The sequence below is a fragment of the Poecilia formosa genome, unplaced genomic scaffold (genome assembly GCF_000485575.1).
Source record: "Poecilia formosa unplaced genomic scaffold, Poecilia_formosa-5.1.2 Scaffold103, whole genome shotgun sequence".
Lineage (NCBI taxonomy): Eukaryota > Metazoa > Chordata > Actinopteri > Cyprinodontiformes > Poeciliidae > Poecilia > Poecilia formosa.
The window spans coordinates 1,633,645-1,654,876 of record NW_006800042.1 but is presented as its reverse complement, the minus strand read 5'-3'; the positions used below and the strand labels follow the sequence as shown (position 1 = coordinate 1,654,876).

The 21,232-nt window shown below is 40.5% G+C and overlaps 1 protein-coding gene and 1 long non-coding RNA gene across 4 annotated transcripts in view; one reads left to right on the top strand and one right to left on the bottom strand.

Moving 5' to 3' along the window:
- homer1b (homer scaffold protein 1b) overlaps positions 1-21,232 on the bottom strand; it is a 29,861-nt gene that overhangs the window by 4,297 nt on the left and 4,332 nt on the right. Inside the window, exons 2-8 of one of the 3 annotated variants that reach the window (XM_007559288.2) lie at positions 16,446-16,602; positions 14,415-14,546; positions 12,106-12,198; positions 8,362-8,510; positions 608-764; positions 276-386; positions 118-198 (exon numbers count right to left, since the gene is read on the bottom strand). In XM_007559288.2, coding sequence (XP_007559350.1) covers positions 118-198; positions 276-386; positions 608-764; positions 8,362-8,510; positions 12,106-12,198; positions 14,415-14,546; positions 16,446-16,602 — 880 coding nt within the window. Of the gene's footprint in view, positions 1-117; positions 199-275; positions 387-607; positions 765-8,023; positions 8,115-8,361; positions 8,511-12,105; positions 12,199-14,414; positions 14,547-16,445; positions 17,265-21,232 lie in introns of those variants that run through there. The other 2 variants (XM_007559286.2, XM_007559289.2) reach the window with 2 other exon arrangements.
- The window catches only part of LOC103142957 (uncharacterized), a 6,362-nt gene continuing 3,415 nt past the window's right edge, over positions 18,286-21,232 (top strand). The window contains exon 1 of the long non-coding RNA XR_476738.2: positions 18,286-19,737. This is a non-coding gene — a long non-coding RNA (uncharacterized LOC103142957). The remainder of the gene's footprint in view (positions 19,738-21,232) is intronic.

Below are 21,232 nucleotides of genomic sequence, written 5' to 3'. Positions count from 1 at the left end.
AAAATCCCAGGAAAATATATTATCGTTGCCGTTCTTATCGGACGAAATGTGAAAAAGTTCAACAAGTGTGAACAGTTTTGCCAGGTGCTGCATGTGACAAAGGGAAGAGAGGTTTACCTCAAGCTTCTGACTCAGAGTGTCTTTCTGCTCCATGAGGTCATTCATGTTTTCCAGTTCTTCTTTTAACTTCTCCATTTCCTGAAGGGGCACAAACATGTATGTGTGACGTTAACTTTGCTTCTACTTCTGCCTTCTTTACTCTTGCAGAAACACACCTCTTCTTTGTCCCGCAGCACGTTCTCCAGCTCCTCTATGGTTTGGTTGAGTTCCGTCTTTTGGGATTTGATCACCGGGGTTTGGTTACTCTGGCACTCAAGCTCTGTCACCTGCAGGGATAAGATGGGTATTTTGAGTTAGTCACCAAACTCCTGATCTCAATCTGTCTCCCAGCATGCCTTTTTCTTTACTCCCCCCGCCCACCCTCTCGTCTGTTTCTTGCTTTCATCTCGACTTCACAGTGTCCCTCCTAAACGAGTGCTCCTATTTGATCAGAATGATTTAATCACACATGAAAACAAACACGCTCTCCCGCGCTCCCTTTGCTCACCCGTTTGTGTAGTCTCTCTGCCTCCTCTTGGTAGGCAGCCAGTTGCTGTTTCCACTGTTTGACGTTGGCCGTGGATTCCAGCAGAGCCGCCGTCAGCTTGGCGTTGTTCCCCTTTAGTGCCTCCAGCTCAGCCTCCCAGTGTTTTGTCATGGCCGGGCTGAAGAACACAGACATGTACAGAGCGTGTTTTCAATTAGGCGATGTTAGCTGCTTGTGGACGCCAGCCGTAAGCATCGCAGGCAATGAAAAGCTTGAACTTCGTGGTACGTGGTACGAATACGCAAAATGAGGTGGAGCGGGATATGAACATGAATATGTTTGAAAGTGGGCGAGCTTTTCTACAGAGGTGTAAAACATAATTTGGTGAGACTTTTTTCTTCATTCTTAACCCTTGTGTTTACAAATGGGGTCCAACCGACCCCACACCCATAAAACTTGTATCATTTGCTACAGTCCTCGCACGCACAAGGGTTAAACCAGCATTACCTGTATGAGCACTGACCAGTAGACTAGGTTATCTCCCGTAAAGTAAAAAAAAAAAAAACTTCTCTTTTACCAGCTGCTTATTGTGCTGAAAAATGTCTTTCACTCTTTTGAAAAAAACAGACTATTCACCTCCAGACTTTCTTTCCATCAAGGTAAGGATAAACACCAGAACAATTTACCTCTCTGCTGCTTCTGTTTCATCCTTTGACATTTATTTACATTTACATGCTGTGCTCTCTCCAAAGTGCTAAATGGCTTCAGAGTGCTTTTTAATGTGATTGCTTATTAGTACCAATAAGCAATCACAGCGTTATTCCAATTATATGGAGCAAGCTGTTTGAGGAGTTCTTTAAAAAAAAAATCAACTAAATCTGGGTCAGATCAGAGAAATCATTGTAGCTATCACCAGTAAATGAGTCAAATGTCTCTTTTTTTGGTCACTTTTCAGATTCTTTGGCTGTGAATCTCATGGGTTGATTATAATCCCAGATTGTTTGCAGACGTACAGATTGTGTGATAAACGAGACACTGAATACATTTACTGAGACAAAGTCAGGCAAGTAATACAATATTCTTAGTTGAATGCACCAATACAGTTTAGCAGAGTTTAACTGCATGTTAACGCTTATTGTATTATAGTAATAAAGCGAGCTGGGATTAGAGGAACATAATGTGTAGCATTATTTAAATAACAGCTGATAATGAAGTTGTTATCTGTGAATAGTTGCATTATGTCTAAGTAGGAAGTAGAGTATGATAATTCACACTTGAACAGTCAAATCAGTTTAATGTTGTAATTTAAAAAAATCTAGGCTCAAAGGAAGAAACAACCAAAAGTTAAATAAGACAAACCACAGAAAGATGCATTAAAGAATATTCCAAAGCAGCTTAAACTTCAAATACGCTTACATAAAACATACAATTTTAGAAAAGAAATGGCATCTGTTTTGAGTTCTTTTACTTAGTAGAAATCAAACTTGGTGAGGAATAACTATTTATTACAAATAAACGATGTCCAAGAAGGAATAAACTTCAGCAAAACTTTCCTTTTGTCTCTGTTGTTATCACAGTAAGAGGAAAAACACACAACAGGTAAATTATTATAATTATTTATGATAATATTTCAGAGAAACATATTGCTGAATAAGGAAAAGGTGTCCAAAGTATGGTACATGGGCCATTTGTGGCCCTCACAATGATTTTGTGTGGCCTTCAAGTGCAATTCAAGAATGGAATGAAGTTGTTTAGTACGGGTGTCTACGGTTCAGAGTAGATACTGTTTCTAATCTGCAATGTAGGAATTTTCACTGACAAAATCTTAAAATGATAAATATTTGGCACAACACATAGCATTGGTCTTTTATGGGCCATAATTTTTGCTGTCATTTTGATTTCAGTAAATAGGACTGAAAGATGCAGTGACTTTTACTGAAACAATGACTCCATCCCATTCATTAATTAAATACATCAATGTTTAAAGAAACACATGTCTGTGTCTGCTCCTGTTTTCTGCTGAGTAGAGACAAAAAAAAACTTTAAGTCAAGGAAACAGGAAACAAACAACCCGAAACATTTAGGAAATATTATGCCTTTTTTTACAGGGCAAACTGCCAGCTTCCTTTTTATATTTCAGATTCCCAATGATTTTCATTTTCCATTTATATAAAAAATTATGTAGCTTTGTTAATTTCTTTAAAACACCGCTTTTAGAAGATTGAAGATTTTGACCCTCAAAGCAAAAAGACATTTAACTCATTGAAAGGAAAGCTCCAGTGTCTCCCAAAGTCACTGTAAAAGATGCAGAACTTGAAATTCACTCATTAAAAATGCAACTCAGTAAATATCTGATCTTGCCAGAATTTGCAAAACTTGAACTTTTCAGAGACTCGTATGCTGACTTGTATATAAAAAAAGAGAGACTCCCGGACAGATGGAGGCGGCTATATTCTCAGTTTCACTCCATCTTTTCTCTAACACAAGCACACACATACACACACTGTATATCCTCTCACACTGCAGCATCCCTCTGCTGAGCCACAACACCCACTCTGTGAGGTGTGAAAGACGGAGAAAACCCTGATATAATTCCCACTGAACTCCTACAGCTCGCCTTCAGTCCTTACGCAACATCCACCCCGCTCCGCAAGCGTGTCTGCATGTGTGACGCATACGAGGGAGACGACACCTCATCCTACACATGCACATGCAAAACTGACACTCAGCCGTACGCTCACACACACACACACACACACACACACACACGCTCACGCACACGGACGGAGCGGCGCTGTCACCGCTCCCGCCAATGTATAAACCTCACACAGCAGCTCGGAGAGGCAGAGAGCGGGCGAGACGTCAAGATGTGAGGATGGAGACAGACGGAGGGAGCGCAGGGACATCAGCGGAGGGAGACAGAGACAAAAGGACAAGACGCCGAGACGCTTTTTTAGAGGCTGTAAAGGTTGGAGGGGGTGGGGGTCGTCTGAAACCATTTTTGGCTGAGGACAGAGGCAGAGACACATGGTGGGTAAGTTAGAAGCTGCTATGTTGTTGAACTACTGATGGAAGATGATTTTTCATTGCAAAAAAAAAAAAAATCTGTGCTACTAGGCAGTTTTCTGTGTAATTTTCTGTGTTGCTAAACAAGATCACATGATTATGTGTGTGTGTATGTGTATGTGTGTGTGTGTTTTTTTAACTGATTTTGTACATTTGTATACAAAGCAAAAATATTTCATGGAAATTTTTTGAAAAAATTTCAGGACCAAATTGTGTGATTTTTCTCAGAAGAACAGAAATTTAACACGTCCAAAAAAAGTTGTGCTTTAAACTTTTTCTTATTTCTGAATGTAATTGTTGCTACTTGTACATATTACCGGTATTCCATCAGCTGTAAATAAACTCTTAACTCTTTGCTTTGTGTTTTACTGCATTAAAAAAAAACATCTTTAAAAGTTTATTCATTCTGAATAAAAAGACTAAAGAGCAAAAGTGTAAACGTGTGACACGCACACAGGTTTTTTTTTTCCGCAGCCCTCCTGGGTGTCCTGATCACTGTTGGTATTCAGGTAGGTTCTCCCTCCTCACACAGCAATTCAAATAAATAAATAAAACAGCGAGGCACAGCAGTTGCCATGGCATCAGAGGAGGAACGGTGGAGACGTCGCAGCGATCTCCTTTCACCGAAACCCACAGCCTGACGCCTACATCCTCCAACACCAGAGGACCGTTCACGTGCAACCCAGGAAGTCCAAACCGAAAAGGTCCAATAACATCAATAAAAACCATTCAGAACCACTCCAGCAAAGGATCTGCTAAACGCACCCACATCCCCGATTTAAGAAACTCGTCTTTCATCCACTTCTCTCCTCATCTGTTCTCTGCTCCCACATACACCTGCCCACACAGAGCGCTGCGCTGCGTCCCGCAGAGACGAGCGCACATCCAACTCCAGATGTGCCAAGACTGCCTCCGGAGGTCTGGAAATTATTTATTTATTTATTTATTTATTTATTTATTTATTTATACAAAAGTAGCGCTGCAAGCACCTGCATTTTTTGAGGGTTTTGGCTCTGCATACAAAGGGACACACACTCAAAATTCATTCAGCGTACGTTTTAACAAGTAGAAATACACGTGATGAACCTTCTTGTGTGCATGAAGGAAGATGTGAGTCAGAGAAATAAAAGCAGCAAAAGCTTTATGATTCTCACGTCCTCTATTGCTGCATATCTGCGAAAGTGTGAGTGAGGTTCGCTTGTTACATGCACACTTGCAGAGTCGACCCCGTCTCCCACGCACGCAGCATTAATAGAAACACCAGCAAGGCTGCAGCAGGCAGTGGGTGTCCTCTCCACATCTCTCTCTCTCTCTCTCTCTCTCTCTCTCTCTCTTTTGCTGCACTGATCTGTGCAGCTTCACGTAATGGTAAGGTACTTCAACGATACCCAGAAATCTGTCTGATAATCTCTGGATGTTGATGTTTTCCTACAGTTATGGTCAGGAGTTTGCAAAGCCTCACTGTGGGCTTTAATGCAGTAATATTTGGATTTTGATAAGCATTCAAAGTGTTTCTTCTTAGCAGCAAAATGATGATAAAACAAACCCCTGGACATGAATTTTGGGGCGCAGTTCTGAAATTATACTTGAGCTTTCTTTAATCCCCACAAGGTCTCAGGAATATACGATCAGGTTCAAATATATACGTACACCTTCATCAATACTTGTCTACATATTGTGAAGTGATCTGCAGGAACATCAGGTGCTTTTTGTTGATATGTTCATTGCCTCAGACTTCAATAGAGTTTTGCATCATTTCAATAGCTCCTTAAATCCTAATTTATCAATTTTAAGACCAAGTTTGATGATTGTTTGGGATCATTGCTCTCTAGGAGCACCTAATTGTCATTAAGTTTCAACCACCTAACCCAAACTTCCAGGAGTTTGAAATGTTCAGGAAAAACCCAGGAACAAACACGGCAAACAAACTGATCACAAACAGCAAAGGAAGTTTCATTTTAACGTGGCCTGAGGGGCTGCAAACTGTGAAAAAAAGGCCAAAATGACGTTTTTATACTAACTCAAATTTGCCACTTTAATTTTTAAAGACCATCTCTCTTATGGAGAAAAACATCACGGTCAAATGAGCCACACATTGAGAGACGTTTGACCTCAAACATCTCTGAGTAAAGTTTAGACTTTCAAACTATACGAACACTGTATCAGCTGTGGAGCATAGTGGTGGCAGAGTCATGCTGGGGGTTTTATTAGTTGACAGTGACAATGGCCATTGCACAAAATAGATGGAATAAGGATAAGGAAGTAGGATGGCAACCAAATTCTTCAAGTTTTATATAAAATAAACAGATGGTTGACACAAACCGATAACCTCAAAAACACAACAAAGTTGGTATTAAATTGGATGAAACATAATACATTAAGGCTTTCTAGAAAGCCCCCAACCTCAGCTGTACGAAAAGTGGGCAAGAACCTTTGACCCACTCAAGAAAACTAAACAATTTAGATCAAATCTGGTAATTCTGCTTAAAAGGGTGCTCAAATATCCAGCCAAAAGTTACGCCTGAAGTTTGATTAGGGTGAAATAACGCGTGTCGTTTCCCTACAACGCACTGAAGAACATGTAACCTGATGTCAGAGAAAATTTATTTACACATTTGAATCTGTAAGTACAATTTCGACCCTGTGTGGTTTAAAGGAAATCCACATGCAAACCCAAACTTTTCCCTCAAGTTCTTGTTAAAAAAGTCACTCCAACCCCAAAAGAGGGAACTGTTCAAATGTATCATTTGGGACCTAAAGTGAATGACATTCATGCCAGTAGTGAGTGTATGCAAACTTTTGACCAGAGCTGTGTTCAAAAACACACTAAGCTTCTTCACTCAAACACCAGAACAACCATATTTCAAGTCAGGAAGTGACATCTTTAATTAAAATGAATCTCAGCTACAGACAACAATAGAAGTGGCACAAAGTTACAGATATTTCAAAAAAGGAAAAAGCCTGTGGTGTACATTTCACGACAAAATAAGACTTTACCCTTTTAAACAACTCAAACTTCTCTCTCTCTCTCTCTCTCTCTCTGTGTTTCTCTCTCTCTCTCTCCACTTTATTTACTTCAGCGATGCACTGTGCGCTGATCCTGGACATTTAGGTATCGGTGACTCACGTACAGACTTTATACAAATCACGTTCCTCTCTGACACACACAATCTGTGTGTCTGTCTTGCTCTCTCCATGCCTCCCACTACCCACATCGTGTTACATAAGTCTTACATAAACACTTCTTCGACACATTTTTGGCGACGAACCCCGCAGCCGCACCTTTCGGAGCCATTTTGCACCACAGTGAGCCCGAGCGACGTCTTACAGAGACAGATGCACATCAGGAAAGGTTTGGAATCACATTTTAGTTTGCAGTTTGCTCACAAGACTCTGAGGAATGTGTACAGCGGTAATTGTGCATGCATAGGTGTCGCAGCAACACCTACTCAGACAAGAGATTTGAATTTGCATTCATGTTATTGCACTGCAGTACCCATACACATATACGTGAGCGCGTTCGCACCCCCGTTGAAACTTTCCCACACGGTTTGTCACGTTACGATCACAATTACCAAAAGTGATGGACCAACACAAGTTTTTTTTTTTTTTCTCCAATAAAAACTTGATTAATGGAAGAAGTTCTTGGTTTGTAACGACATGTCAACATTCGGGATTAAGTCCAATTTGGAGGACAAGAACGGGCACAAATATTAACCTCTACATGTCCAAGATACACCCCAAAAAACACAAATGGTGGTTACACAAATTATTGACCCAGATAGTTTGAATACAAATGCACACCACACTTTTTAGAGTTTTATTTGTAAGAAAAAAAAAGTCCTTCTACATTAATAAAATACTTTGTTGCAACAAACAACTGCATTACAAAGCTTTGAATTTTGTGATTGAAACGTGACAAAATATGAAACCAATCCAAGAGCGTGTATGTATATTAGCAAGGCTCTGTAGACGGACGTGTGTGTGAGGTTCCTCACAGAGCATGCTCAGATTAGACAAAAAAAGAAAAAAAAGAAAAAGTGGATAACGGTTCATCAGTCCTGAGAAACAATCTAAGTTACATTGCTTGCTGGTTGGAACAATTGAACAGTATGTAAATGCTATAATTCCAGTAAAAAGAAAAACGTCTTATGCACCCATTTCATTGCATCCCTCCTTACAGGAGTTTCAGTGTTTTATTCTTACGTTGAGTAATAAATATTCAGTGCATCATGATGTATTGGAAAACAGCACCCACCCAGGCCCCAGGCTCTTATTTTAGAAAAACATTACATCTAAACTGTTGTGATGATTTTTTCCCCTTTTTTTCATTTGTGTGTGTGTGTGTGTGTGTGTGTGTGTGTGTGTGTGTGTGTGTGTGTGTGTGTGTTTAGAGAAGTCACGGTGTCACAGCAGTCGGGACTATCAGAAAGAGCAGACCCGACAAGTCTTAAGCTGCTCCCTAAAGAGGAAAAAACACGAGAAAGCAGCGGTGAATACAGGGAGTTCGCTCTTCTGTGCTCACATGGAACGGATATAGAGGTGAACTCAGACACACAGGAGAGCGACAGAGAAGGACTGTTCACGTCTGCACCGCAGACGACGGACAAGCAGACAAAAAAACTCACAGCCATCATTGCTCGGATGAAGTAATAAAAGTGACCCAGGTGCTAATCTTTTTTGCCGACGGGCACTACAGCGGGATATACCTGTGTGCAAAAGCCAGAGCGTTCTGCGCCGGCTCCGGACGGCTGTCCGAGTTGGGAGTCGTGTCGCAGATCTCGTCCGTGCCGTTGATGTTTTCCATGGGGGGAGTCACGGGGGTGAGGGGGGAGGCGAGCTCACCGGCCGGAGACTCCTGCGGGTGAGAGGACGTTCACAGCGTTATTATCTAATATGGGAAGCAAGCCGTGATTATACTGCATGGCTTCAACTTCATCCTGCTTGAGCTGCAGCCTGCCTTCACAAGAAAATCAGTCATTTACTTAAGGGCTCATTTCATATCTAATTAACAAGAAATCGAATAAGAATTAAGTGGACAAATCGAAGTCTGTGGTAAATTTTCTCTTATGAGTCAAACTCATACACACAATTACACAGATTACACACAAACTTTTATTCAAATATGATTATTTACCTCTTAGAGATAAGTCATAATCAAGCAAGTAAAACAACTTTTAATGCAGAAATATTAATACTGAAACGTGAGGTCAGTGATAATGATATTTTCAGAAGTTACTATTAATCTGATCAACAAGCCTCATAGAACTGCACACCCACAGCCTCTCTATTATTAGGCAAAAATGTCTTTCAGCAAGTTGCAGAGAAAATATGTGCAATATTTTTAGCCATAAACAAGCTTCTGGTATAATTTGGTGAGTTTTTTTTTATTATTATTATTATTTTTTGATTACTGCTCTTGGTAGAGCAGGTTGAGCTCTTTAAAGTTCTTGGTTTCCAGGCACAGAATAAAGTTTTTCACATGTTCAAACATTTTGAATAGGATTAAAATGTCAGTCCAACAGTCTGATGTTTGGCTCCTCTATCCAATCCTAAACTAGTACTAGATGTTTATTAGTTGTTGTTTTTTTTTGCATAATTGCTCAGCCACCTGACACAAACTGTCCTAGGTTAGAATAAGAACAACTAATGATCGTACAAAGCTCACAGCTATCACACTAAGAGCTACAAGAACAGCAGTGTGTTCATCCACAGGAAAGTCGGCTGAACATAGACTGAAAAGGTGCTGAGCAAAAAAGAAGCATCAGCTCCAAAGCTGAGTCTTTCCACCTGGACAGCAGCACAAATGCTGTCTAGAAAATAAAAACAACAACATTCTGTTATGGTCAGATTATGCAAAAGTTGAGATATTTGGTTGGCAAAAAGGTGTCTTTGGAGGAGTTTTAGACCAGATAACACCACTACATGTCAAAACAAGTGGTGGCAGCATCATAATATGGGCTCTATTTAGCTGCAAAAAAATTCAAAAATTTTCACCTTCATCTCAAATTAAGAGCCAGAATCAAACACATTGACCCAAACGCAGTTTAAATTTTACCAAACTGAAATATATATTTGAGTCTGTGTGTATAAATCTACAATTAATTCAACCTTGTGCACTAATTCTGTTTTTTTTTTTTCATATTAACTGAATTTGTATGCAGTTCAATCAACCCACTTTTGGGAAAAAACAAAACAAAACATGGATGATTAAACCTGTCAATACTGTAGGCATTAATCCGAAATTTAAACGTTTCAATCTTAATGACAAAATAAACTGCACCTCACTTCACTTGTATCTTAAAAGAAAAAAAAAACTTTTTGCCCTTGATGGATTCTTATTCTGAACTGGAAACAGCAAATTAACCTGCTGACAAAGATGTAGAAAGGCAGAGCTGTCCGACGGTCAGGGAGCTGAAGGTCCTCTAAGCTCGTAGAAAATTGTGGCGCAACAAATTTAGTCCGTCTTAGTGAACAATTCCACATTCCCACAGGCGATTAAACTAGCTCGCTTTGGCGCAGGGAAATTATAGAAGTACAGATTAATTCTTATCTTTATATCCCATACAAGAACAGAATTATACGAGAGACAAATCATTTAGCTGCTGCACTCACATAAAACAAAGCTGCCAGGACTCTGGACCGGAGCTCAATGCAGCAGCACAATGACACAGACCCGCACGCCTCTGATGGCCAAGAAGGCAGACAGAGATAAGAGGACGATTGTGGCTGGTTTTACATTCTGCGCTCCACGTTCATTAGCGCTTTATAAAGTATTTGTTTGTGATGCATTTCCACCGGAGCTTAGGCCCGCTGGGACCTAAGCTCCGGGCTCTGGGTCCGTGTCTTCTCTTCCTTGTCTTTTTTTTTTTTAAGCGAAAAAGTTTCTCCTCCGGCTTTAAGTTGAGTTGGAGTGGAGGAAAGAGAAGGATCTGAGTGCCAGCTGGCCCGTGGGTGAAGCTCTGACTCTCAGCGATGGAGAAGCTTAAGCAGACCTCTGCAGGCTCCTATCAGCCAGGCTGCAGCCTTCACAGTTACGGCCTGTCTGTGACTTGCAGCGCTGCTCCGTCGTGCGGCACATGCAGCCCCCGGCTCCCGGCGAGCGCGAAGCTGTCCTCCTTGCCTCATTAAGAGACACGCGAGAGGCAAAGACTGCAGCACGGCGCAGGGGCTTTCCACCTTGCCTCCATATTGAAAAGATGTGGATGTGAAGCCGGGTATAATGGTCTTTAGATTAAAACCCAGATTTCTCCAGGGATTCCCTCCTGCTGAAACAAGTTCATTTTCTCTCACAGACACGACTGAGCGTCCCTTGAAGTGTGTTGTTGCCGCACTTTCTGTACACACTAATGCCGTATCTAAAGCAAACTGTGTTCTCTGATGTAGAGTCAATCCCCGGCTCTGCATTTTAAGCTGCAGGTTGGTTGTGCAGAGGAGACGATGCGTCACGTTTGCAAAATTAGAGGATTCGAGACTGACAAATACCTAAATGATGAATTAAGTAGATGGATTAAGTGTAACACAGTTCATTATTTACTACTACTTGTTCATTAATTAATTATTTTGAAATTGCAAGTTGACATTTGGAAATGTCATCTTTTCATCAAAATTTTATTTTGCTTTCCAAGTGAGAAGTCTATCTGGGCATGAAACCGTCAGGCTACCCTAAAGACCAAAAGTTGATAACAATCAGTGAGATGTTTTGATTTTTTGAGTTTTATATATATATAAGGCAAAATAGAATAATATAATGTGCATAATGTTGAAACTGTACCAGTTATAGTAGTAACCTGCTACACAGTTCCTACAGTATTTAGATTTCAAATATTCATAATCTCCAGACTCAATTTTCTTGCATTTCTTTCCATGCATTACGGACATTTCAATTCAAAATATCTATCTAGTCGGGGTTTATTGAGTTTTGAAACAACACAGTGACTGGCTTACAAGATTCATAAAGGGTTATTTCACTCTTTTTGGCAGCTAGACAAACTTAAATCAGATTTAAAAAACAAAAAACTTTAGAGTTCACGATAAACCCAGTTCTAAGGTTTAGCGTCCAAAAGCGAAAGTATTTGGAGGCCAAAGAAGCGGTGAAAGAGCAGCTCTCTGAGAATTTGATTGAGTGAGTTTGAATCAATATGAAAACAGATATTGATTTATCAAGATCAATTAAAGACTGGAAATTTCGACATTTCCATGCTCAGTTTTAATGATTTCATGTTATTCCAGAAATGATAAATGATCAAATCAAATTTTGGATTTTGGAAGACTTCAATACTGTGAAGCAAAACTGTACATAGAAGCTGTGGGAAGCATTTTGCAGCAATATTGTTTTTATATAAATGAGGAATCTGAACACTTCTCTTACCAATACTGGGCACAATGAATTTTATCGCCCTTTCTTATTTAACCCTTCAGATTGGAGTGATTGTGTGGAACGCTGAACTTACCTGAGAGGGAGACGTGGCCATCTCCATCTTCTCCTGGCTCTTCTCCTTCGCAAGCCGTGCTGCTTCTTTGTATTCTGCAAACTTCTCTGCAAACTGGACAAGAAAGACATCCGTCAATATTGGCTCTAAATCCTACACTGTGGTTTAATCTGCTCAGCGCAGTCGTTCATAAGAGAAGAAGCCAGCATCTAATAGGGCAGATTTAAAGGATAAGGAAAAGCTGCTGGACCAATACCCACAACTAGGCATTACTCCTGCAACCCTGCCTCCTGAAACAGGTTGAATAATGTTGATCTCTGGTTGTTTTAGTCCTGTCATGTCCAAGTCGATCCGAAGTGGAAAGGCAACCTCATCTGAGGGACTTTAAGCAAATATCAGCACCATGTTTCACAGACACATCTCTGGTTTACCAGAAGGGTGAGGTTCATAGCTCACACGGCTACCGCCAAGTAATTTAGTGTAAGTACAGCAGCAAGCTGAGTGCTGAGGAGGAAATTTAAGACTCCTCTTCAGCCGGTCCTGTGTCGGCCATTAGTCCAGTTACAAAAGCTAACCTGATATCATTTTGCTTCGGTGTAACATAAGAGTTGTGCTGCAGTGATCTAAATGCAGCGGTTCTCAGTTTAAGTGCTTCAGAGTTGTCCTCACAACAGACACCTGAGAACTAAAGCTCTTTCCTAAAACTTTGATTCAGAGGAAATGCTTCCTAATTGGCGTCCAGACTGTCTACTGACCAATTCCTGGGAACTTTTTTTTTTCTTTTACTCCAATCCTCCACTTTTGTCAGAGTCTGGCCAAGGTCAAATCTTTTTAAAGTTATTTTTATTTGTCTATTATTCTTTGATGTGATGAACGGAGCTTATAATAGGACTTTAAATTGATATTGATTTTTTTCCCTCCACCCTAATATAACAGAGAATAAAGAAAACATGAGAGCAAATCACATTTGCACAAGGTCACAGTGAGATTTAAGAGCTTTCCTTTGGAAAAAGGTTCCTTTTACAGCCAATAATTTAACAACTGTGTATTTTCTAACAAGAGCTACAACCAGCTAGGGTAAAAATGATATTTCAGCATTTAACAGCATCTAAAAACATATCTGAAGTAGATTACTCCTGTATAAATCCAGATTGGGAGGTTGAACCTATAAGTGGACATCGACCATTTTAAAATAACTTTAACATCAAAAGCATCACATCAGTTAGAAAGTTGTCCTATGGACCATTAATCCATTAATTAATGGTCCATAGGCCACATTTGCCACATTTGTATTTGGTGCTTATTTACACAGAAGCCAAAAACGCAACATGTAAAATGTTTTCATTCAGACTTTTTGTCCAATACTGAGGCTAATTAATAAAAAAATATACATATTTCTATTAGATAGCTACTCTCACACATACTCCTTCATTATGTGTTTCACACAGGAAGATAATTGGTGGCGCACTGCCTCCAAATCGCATTTCCTGTGTAAATAATTATGTGCTTTACATAATCAACCAGTTAAATGTAACAATAAAAAATTCAGTAGCTCTTGCATAAAACCATGTGACATTTTTGACAGGAGAGTCCACTTTGACGTTGGCCCATCATGAATTAGCTGTTTCAGCCTCCAGGTGCAACAAATCTGGATTTATATTAAAAAAAGACACAGAAACTCATTACTGCCTTAAAGCTTTTACAGAGTCTCCTTTAATTTTACTGAGAATTGTGGAAAACCTTTCTGCTCTCCCCAGATTTGTTTCCTCTCACTTTTTGTCGATAAAGATGAGATTTTATCGCTTTTTTCACTAATTAACGTCCCATTCAGTCAAACTGAAGAAGGAGCTCTATTTTTTGTTAAAAACAAGAAAATTCTCCTGACTTTTACTCGTACTTAAAGCATTCCCACAGCATCTTCTGCCTTCCACCACCATGATGCTTCATCCTATAGGGACGACGTATTCAGAGTGCACGCAACACCTTAGGACGCTGCAAACAGCTACTGGAGTAGAATACAGCATCTGATCTAATAACATCTATTTTTTCTTTCATTTCCAGTATATGACAGAGTTCACAGGAAATGCCTTTAATGAGCTTAAGCTTACTGCTGAGTGATGGTGATGCATAACTATTTTACCAGTTTAGATGTATGCAGAAAACTTCCCCTACTGGGAAGCTGCAGCACAAAGTAGTGAAAGAACTTTGAGAACGTGAGGTGTATTGATACAAAATAATCCCTCAGGCAGCAGAGATAATCAAAACCATCCAGCAGCAAAGCTCAGAAGCAACAGATTACTCGTGGCTTGTGTTTGTTTTAGCAGTGGCACCTTGGCCAGATGATGCTCGGTGGAGAAACCCAGTCCGTAGACGGTGTTCGCTCGACTGTCCGCCCACTGACCAAACTTCTGTGACGTCTTTGTGAACGTCATGTTCGGACTGATGGTGCTGTTGATTATTGCCTGCAAAAAGAGAACCCATCAAATTTAATGAGCAGAATGTACTGTGTTACACCCTATTATGATACAAGTATTCCTCAGACATCTAGCTCTTTACAAAGTTTCTTCTAAAACCTGGTGTAGGTAGAAATTGTGTTGCTAAAAAGCTTTTACACATTCTTTGCAAAAATGCTGAATATATGGAAAAAAAAAACTCCATCTTATTGATTATGGAATGTGCATGACAGAAAAAGCCTAATGTGTCCAATATGATACAAAAGATAAATGGGAAAGCAGGGAATGCTTTTTTGTTGTTGTTGTTGTTGTTAAAAAAGTTAAATAAATAGGTCTCAAAAAATAACCTGAAATATTAAATTAACATATAATAAACTGACCCAATTTTTTTTTTGTTAAGACAGTTAAATTTTAAAAAATGACGTCTTGTTAAAAAGCATCAAATAATTGGGACATTTTTTTTTTCACTGCTGTTCAATTTCTTACTTTTGTTAAATTGATGTTAAACAGTCTGCTTTTCCAATAAACAGGTCAATTAGGTTTTTCGCCCTGACAATTTCCTCTTGAAATGTAAAGATCACAGATGTCCCTGTTAGAAGATCATCGGTCATCCAGTAGGATGGCAATAAGATTTCTGAACATCGTTGTAATTTTAGCAAATAAAACTAGTCATCTGTTTCAGATTACAACTTGTAACTTACCAGATTTTAACAGCAAATTTAAATAGTTTTCTGTCATTTTACAAGCTGATTATTTGCATTTACAGTGTTACTTTCTGCTACAGGAAATATGGACATAAAGTATTTTGTGAAACTATTGTGATAATGATAAAGGTGACAACAATCTGTGTCAGCCACTTCTTCATAACCCTTTATTTATGCATTGAGCAAGCAAATTCTTGTGGAGACTCAAACGGGTTTAATCATTTCAATGGTAAAAACTGAAACAGGAAAAATCCAGACTGATGTGCAACGATCTCCTTCTTCAGGAGACGCAAAATGCATTAAACCGAAGCCAGTTTTAGTTCAACCAAAAACAGAAACGTAATGCAGCTTTACTCAGAAATGTGGTTTACTTCTAATTCCTGGTAAATTATGCCACCTTTACAGAACATTACTAATAAAGACAAGAATTGGCTGCCGTATTGGCAAGATTATGCAATAGCTGGCGTTCCTGTTGGCGTTGAGAAATGAATTTGAAACGGATAGCAGCAAGCCAAGGTGTTTTTCACACAAATTAGAGGTCCAGTATTTTCTCACCAATATGAGATGATAGTTAAGCTTGAGTCCCAAAACATATCTACAAAAATCAGTGGCAATAAAATCAGCAGAAGCAGAAACAGAGGAGGAAACACAAGATAATTCAATGCAGCATTTAAAAAAAAAAAGCAAACAAACAAAAGAAGCACTTCAGAAAAAAATGTGTCAACAGAAATGATGAAAATTTGTTTGCGTTAACCCACAAAAAAAAAAAACATATTTAAAAAAAGTGCTGTCTTTTTTTATAAAAAGTTCACCTGCTTTCTGAAATGTTGCATTTGGGCCCTTTCTGATCGCCACAATCACATTTCTGGATCATGTTGTCCACCTGGCTACCTGCCCGTTTCTTCACTCTCTTTCTTGTCTGCTTCTAGTAAACCCTGCTACCTAAATAAAACCCAGCCGCACCGAGTTCCTCGCTCTCAGATCCTGTAATCATGATCTACTCGAGACTTTCGAGTTCAGACAAAGAGACAGACAAAATGAATCATGAGCCCTCTGGCCCTGGAACGTCCTGCAAACCTGAGCGCGTTTATGAAGTGTCTCTGCGTTAGTGTTTACTGCAGCACTTATTAACAGAGTTATTTACACTGGACATCAACCGAGACGCACTAACAGTATCAGGTAATGCTGCGAGGCGTCGGCCCACCTTGGTTCCGTCCAGGCTGATGATCCGGTAGACATTGCGCGTGCTGTCGTAGAAGTAGGACACAGTGACGGCGTGCTTGCTCGCGGGCAGCCAGTTCTTCTTGGTGTTGGGGTCGATCTGGAAGACGTGGGCCCTCGTGCTGTAGATGGGCTGCTCCCTGAAGGGGACAAAGAAGAAGTGGTGAACTTCTTTGTGCCTCAGCACCAGGGTCTCGCCTAACCCACCAGAACCCCTGCTGCCCAGTGGGGAGTCGGATCGCCCGGGGAGCCTGATCACCAGCTCGCCTTCCTCCATGGCTACACCTCAGAGAGCGGTCCCTGCTCTCATTGTTCGGGTCCTAACTTAAACTAGATTCACTTTTAAATCGCACTTATTCTCGTACTTGTGGCTGAAAAAGAACCTGCACTGTGAATGCAGCAGACGCCCCCCTCCCTCCGTCCCTCCCTCCGCCCCGTCTGTCTACGTTTCTCTGTTTCAGGCAGCACCGTCCCTGTGCTCAGATATGGGAATGCCTGCAGCTCTAAGTGAGGGTCACACTGGGGAACTCGGAGGGTTTCAAGCTAAATATAGACAGTAGGCCAATGTTAACTACAGCAGACACACCCCACAGAGTTGCAGTTTCCACATGAACTCACACACATCATGCATAAACAGCCGTGAACTTTTCCACCGTTTACAAATGCAAATGTAATTTATTAGGGTTTCAGGTGGCAGAAGCGTGATTAGTATCACTGAACTGCACACAGTAGCCACATTTAATCATGTCTTCAAATTTATTCATGTTTATTGACACTCTTATTGAACAAACGGTGAAAAGAAAATAGCAAAATTAGCAATTCTGACAATACAGATAGAATTAGAAGATTTAAAACATTATTGATTGTAATTTATTGTGGGAAAAAAAATCAAAGTTCTAATTATGATGAGACATTTATAATAATAAATGCTCACCCCTAACTCAGAAGTCACCAAATGGATAAAGAGTTCCCATGCCTGTTATCTATTCCCAATATATAGACTTTGTTTTTTTTTTTTTAGAGAATATTAGTGAACAAACAGCATCACGAGGATCAGAGGCATCCCTAGCCTGTTTGCCACTCTGGGCGAACAATCCGAAGCAGGAAGCTGCAGAAAAATTGAGACACCGTCCAGTAGGACATCAGCCTTGAACATCCAGTGAGGGCTCCAATGGAAAGCTCTAAATCAAGGGTGTCAAATGGCAGCTCGCAGGAAAGAGTTTTATTCTGGGTTCAACACACTGTGATAAAGAAAGTGTTAAATTTCTCCTCAGCATCCAGTCAAGGTCTACAGAACTGATGATCTGGTTGTTCGATTCAGGTGTGTTGACGCTGCGACGCATCATGAAGCTGCAGGACGCTGCCATAAGGACCTGTGGTTTCCATCGATCACCCCAAATCTTAATCCAGCTGAGAATCCAGGAAGAACTCGAACATTTATGTTCACCAACACTCTCAGTAAAGTCTGCGTATTTCACAAATTGCAATAAACATGTGAGTATAACTGGCTGAGACACCCAAACGACCAGGTGTCCTGAAATATTAAAAAGTGGGCATACGAAGGGAAGCTGAATGTAAATGTATGCCGCACTTTTAAGATTTTGACAAGCATAAATCATTTTTCATCAGTTTCACATATATGCACTTCGTTATGTTGATCTGTCACCTGAAATTCCAATAAAATACAATATGTGAAAATTTTCGCTTTAGCAAAAGAACTGTATAACATGACTGCAAGAGAGTTTGAGATCTGCATTGGTGTGTGTGTGTGTGTGTGTGTGTGTGTGTGTGTGTGTGTGTGTGTGTGTGTGTGTGTGTGCGTGTGTGTGTTTAAGCAGACTTGTTGTTTGTAGTTTAGCTGCATTAATTCCTACCTGACCTCTGTGTGGCTGTGGCTGCGCTCTAATAGGAAGTGTTATCTCCTGACCTTGCTTTCATCAATCTGCTCACTTTGCTCTTCCTGTGTTGCTGCATTGTTGGGGCTTTCTTGGGCATACATCTACAGTCGCTACACACACTCGGAGCGCAGGGTGCTGCGGGAGATATTCTGGGCTGGCAGCGCTGGCAGAACACGAGATAGAGAAGTGCTTACACTGCACTGTGGGGGTGACGGGGAGCGGAGGGGATGGGATGGTGGGGGCATCAAAGGCTGGCCGTATAAATGAATATTAAAATTCAACGGCAGGGCAGCGCCCCTCCTGTGTGTGATTAGCCAAGACAGGCAGAGACGAGGGGACAGAGAAGACGGGGAAACCGAAAGGTGTTGTTGGACAGGGATACAAAGAAGATGATTGGGAAGGGGAGAGCATATAGCGAGTCAGAGAGTGAATCTGGGATGATTAATGCCGCTCCACAAAGCTGCTTGTGGAGTGCTGCGCACGAATTATCATAATCATCAACAGCAGTGTAAGTGGCAGTACTGTGAGTCATTTCAGCTCTCTCTCTCTCTCTCTCTCTCCATCACGCTAAAGCACGGCCTGTTCGTATGATCCCTGCTGTAGCCGCTTGACAACTGCCAGTATCTTTCCTTCTTCCTCCTCCTTTTTCTTTTTCCCATTTGATTGCATAATTTTTGACAGAGCCGAGGCAATTTTTTTATTTTTATTTTTTGCGGTTCTTGTGATCGTACCGACCGCAGCAGTGTTGTTCTGCGCGTTCAGGCCTGTGCCAAGCAGTTTTGTTTCAAAACGCCACCCACCAGCTGTCAAAGAAGCAATAATTACTCCCACAACACAACTTTGAAAAGAGAAGGGAAACAAATGAAGGACTGAATAGCGCTGTTTCCTTTCATTTCCTCAGAAAGCGTCTGATAAAACATGTCTGCCGTCAAAGCGAGGACGCCGAGGGCCTAGCGTAGCATGGCGCTCGCTCCGACGTGTGTTGACCTTCCTGTCTTTTCCAAGCTCTGTTAAGAAAAAGTTTAAGCTCATCAGCGCGTGACGGGAGAGAAAGTGCCTGGTCACCTTTTTCTCCTTTAACAGACTGAAAGAAAGAATGAGCGAGAGAGGGAAAAAAGAGAGGAAGAGGAGGAGGAGAGGTGTTTGGCGAGTGCAACACACAACACAAGGGCAGCTGAGAGTGGAGGCCTGTGGGGGGCGATAAAGGAAGGAAAGATGGACGATGTGAGAAAAGAAGAGAGAAAGAGAGAGGGAAATGTGGAGGAGGTGATGAATGTAAGAGAAGAAGCTGGAGTGATGAAGAATCCTCCCATCTCCTGGGAGGAGAAGAAGAAGAGGATGAAGGCAGTGGGAAGCATTAAACTGCAACTCTGTGTGGTGAGAGAAACTTTTGGGGAACTTTGAGGAAATGCAAGGTGAGAGTTTTTAGAAGGTTATTGAGAGTTACGTAGAGTTTTGTCCACAATGATCTGCTCCTCTCAAGAAGCCATAAAATGAGCCCGTCGTCAAGCAGGACGTCCTCACGTCCACAGCAATGAAGTCAGTCGGGTTTCCTTTACGAGATCCTTTCGTCCACTTCCAGTGTCATCTGACGCACTTTCAGCTGTTTTTCGCGGCTTAGTTCGTGAATGTAGGAGAGGATATTATTTTCTTTAAAAGTTAAGCCATAGCTTCCTTGCTTGATCATGATGTTCTGTTGGAAATTACATACTTACTAAAAGTTTCAAGACATGATTTTCCTTTCTCGTTGAGTAAACATACGGATTGAAGATTGTTTTTTCTAAAAGTTGTGATGCTGTGTTGCCGTAATAAAAGATCAATTTATCCTAAAGATCCTTTCACTTCTGTAACAGAGGAGCCCACCTAAACGAGTCCTGTGAAATGACGATAATGATAATAACTGGCATACGGCTGTGGAATCACAAAAACCAACTCACACACATCAGCATGTGTTGATAATGTTGGTAGTTCTTCACTGCGTAGTCGGTTTGTCATGGACTGTAGTTAAAAAAAAACATCTTTTTTTTGTTCTGTTAACAGTTGTAAAAGCAAATTAAATGTAATCATCAAACCAATTTTATTCAATAATTACTACTGATCTCTGATTTGTTCTGCTGTTTTGTACCAAAACATTGCCAGATGTTTTTTATTTTTTTTATTTTTTTAGGAAGTTAAGGATTTAGATGAATTACGAGCATATTTAACCATGAAGATGCTGGAATGTCACATATTTTATTTTATTGTATTATTTTCAGAAGTTTTTTTTTTGTCATCATGCCCTATTTACACTGACTGGGTTTCTGATCTCTGTGTGAATGAATTAACTCGTCTGAAATATGCTGTAATGTTTTGACCCCTGATCATATCAGACCTCTGCAACGTGAGCAGACAACAGAATATTTCTTGAACTCATCGCTTGGCATCTAGTTTCTACTGTGAACTGATACATTATTTTACTATGATCGGCCATCCGGCTGCAAACTATTTATGTTCAAACCCAGGAAATCAGGAACAAAGCAACCAAATCTACAAAATGACCTGTTATTTTCTTGTTTGAAGCCTCCATGCAAACAGTAATGGCTAAAAAAAACACATCCCACAAAAATCCCAGGGTTTTACATGTTTTGTATGTGTCTCAGCTGTTTTTAATGTTGTTTACTGAGATTTTCCCACAAAGTTTTCATATTTGGATTGATATTTGTTTGATAAAATATTAATTGGTAAAGTTTGTGTGTGTGTGTGTGTGTGTGTGCGCGCGCGCGTGTGTGTGTGTGCGCGTTTGTTTGTAATACATTGTGGGGACGATTTTCCTGACATATACTACGTTGTGGGGACCAATCGCTCCTCGTGGGGACCGGAGCCTGGTCCCCAC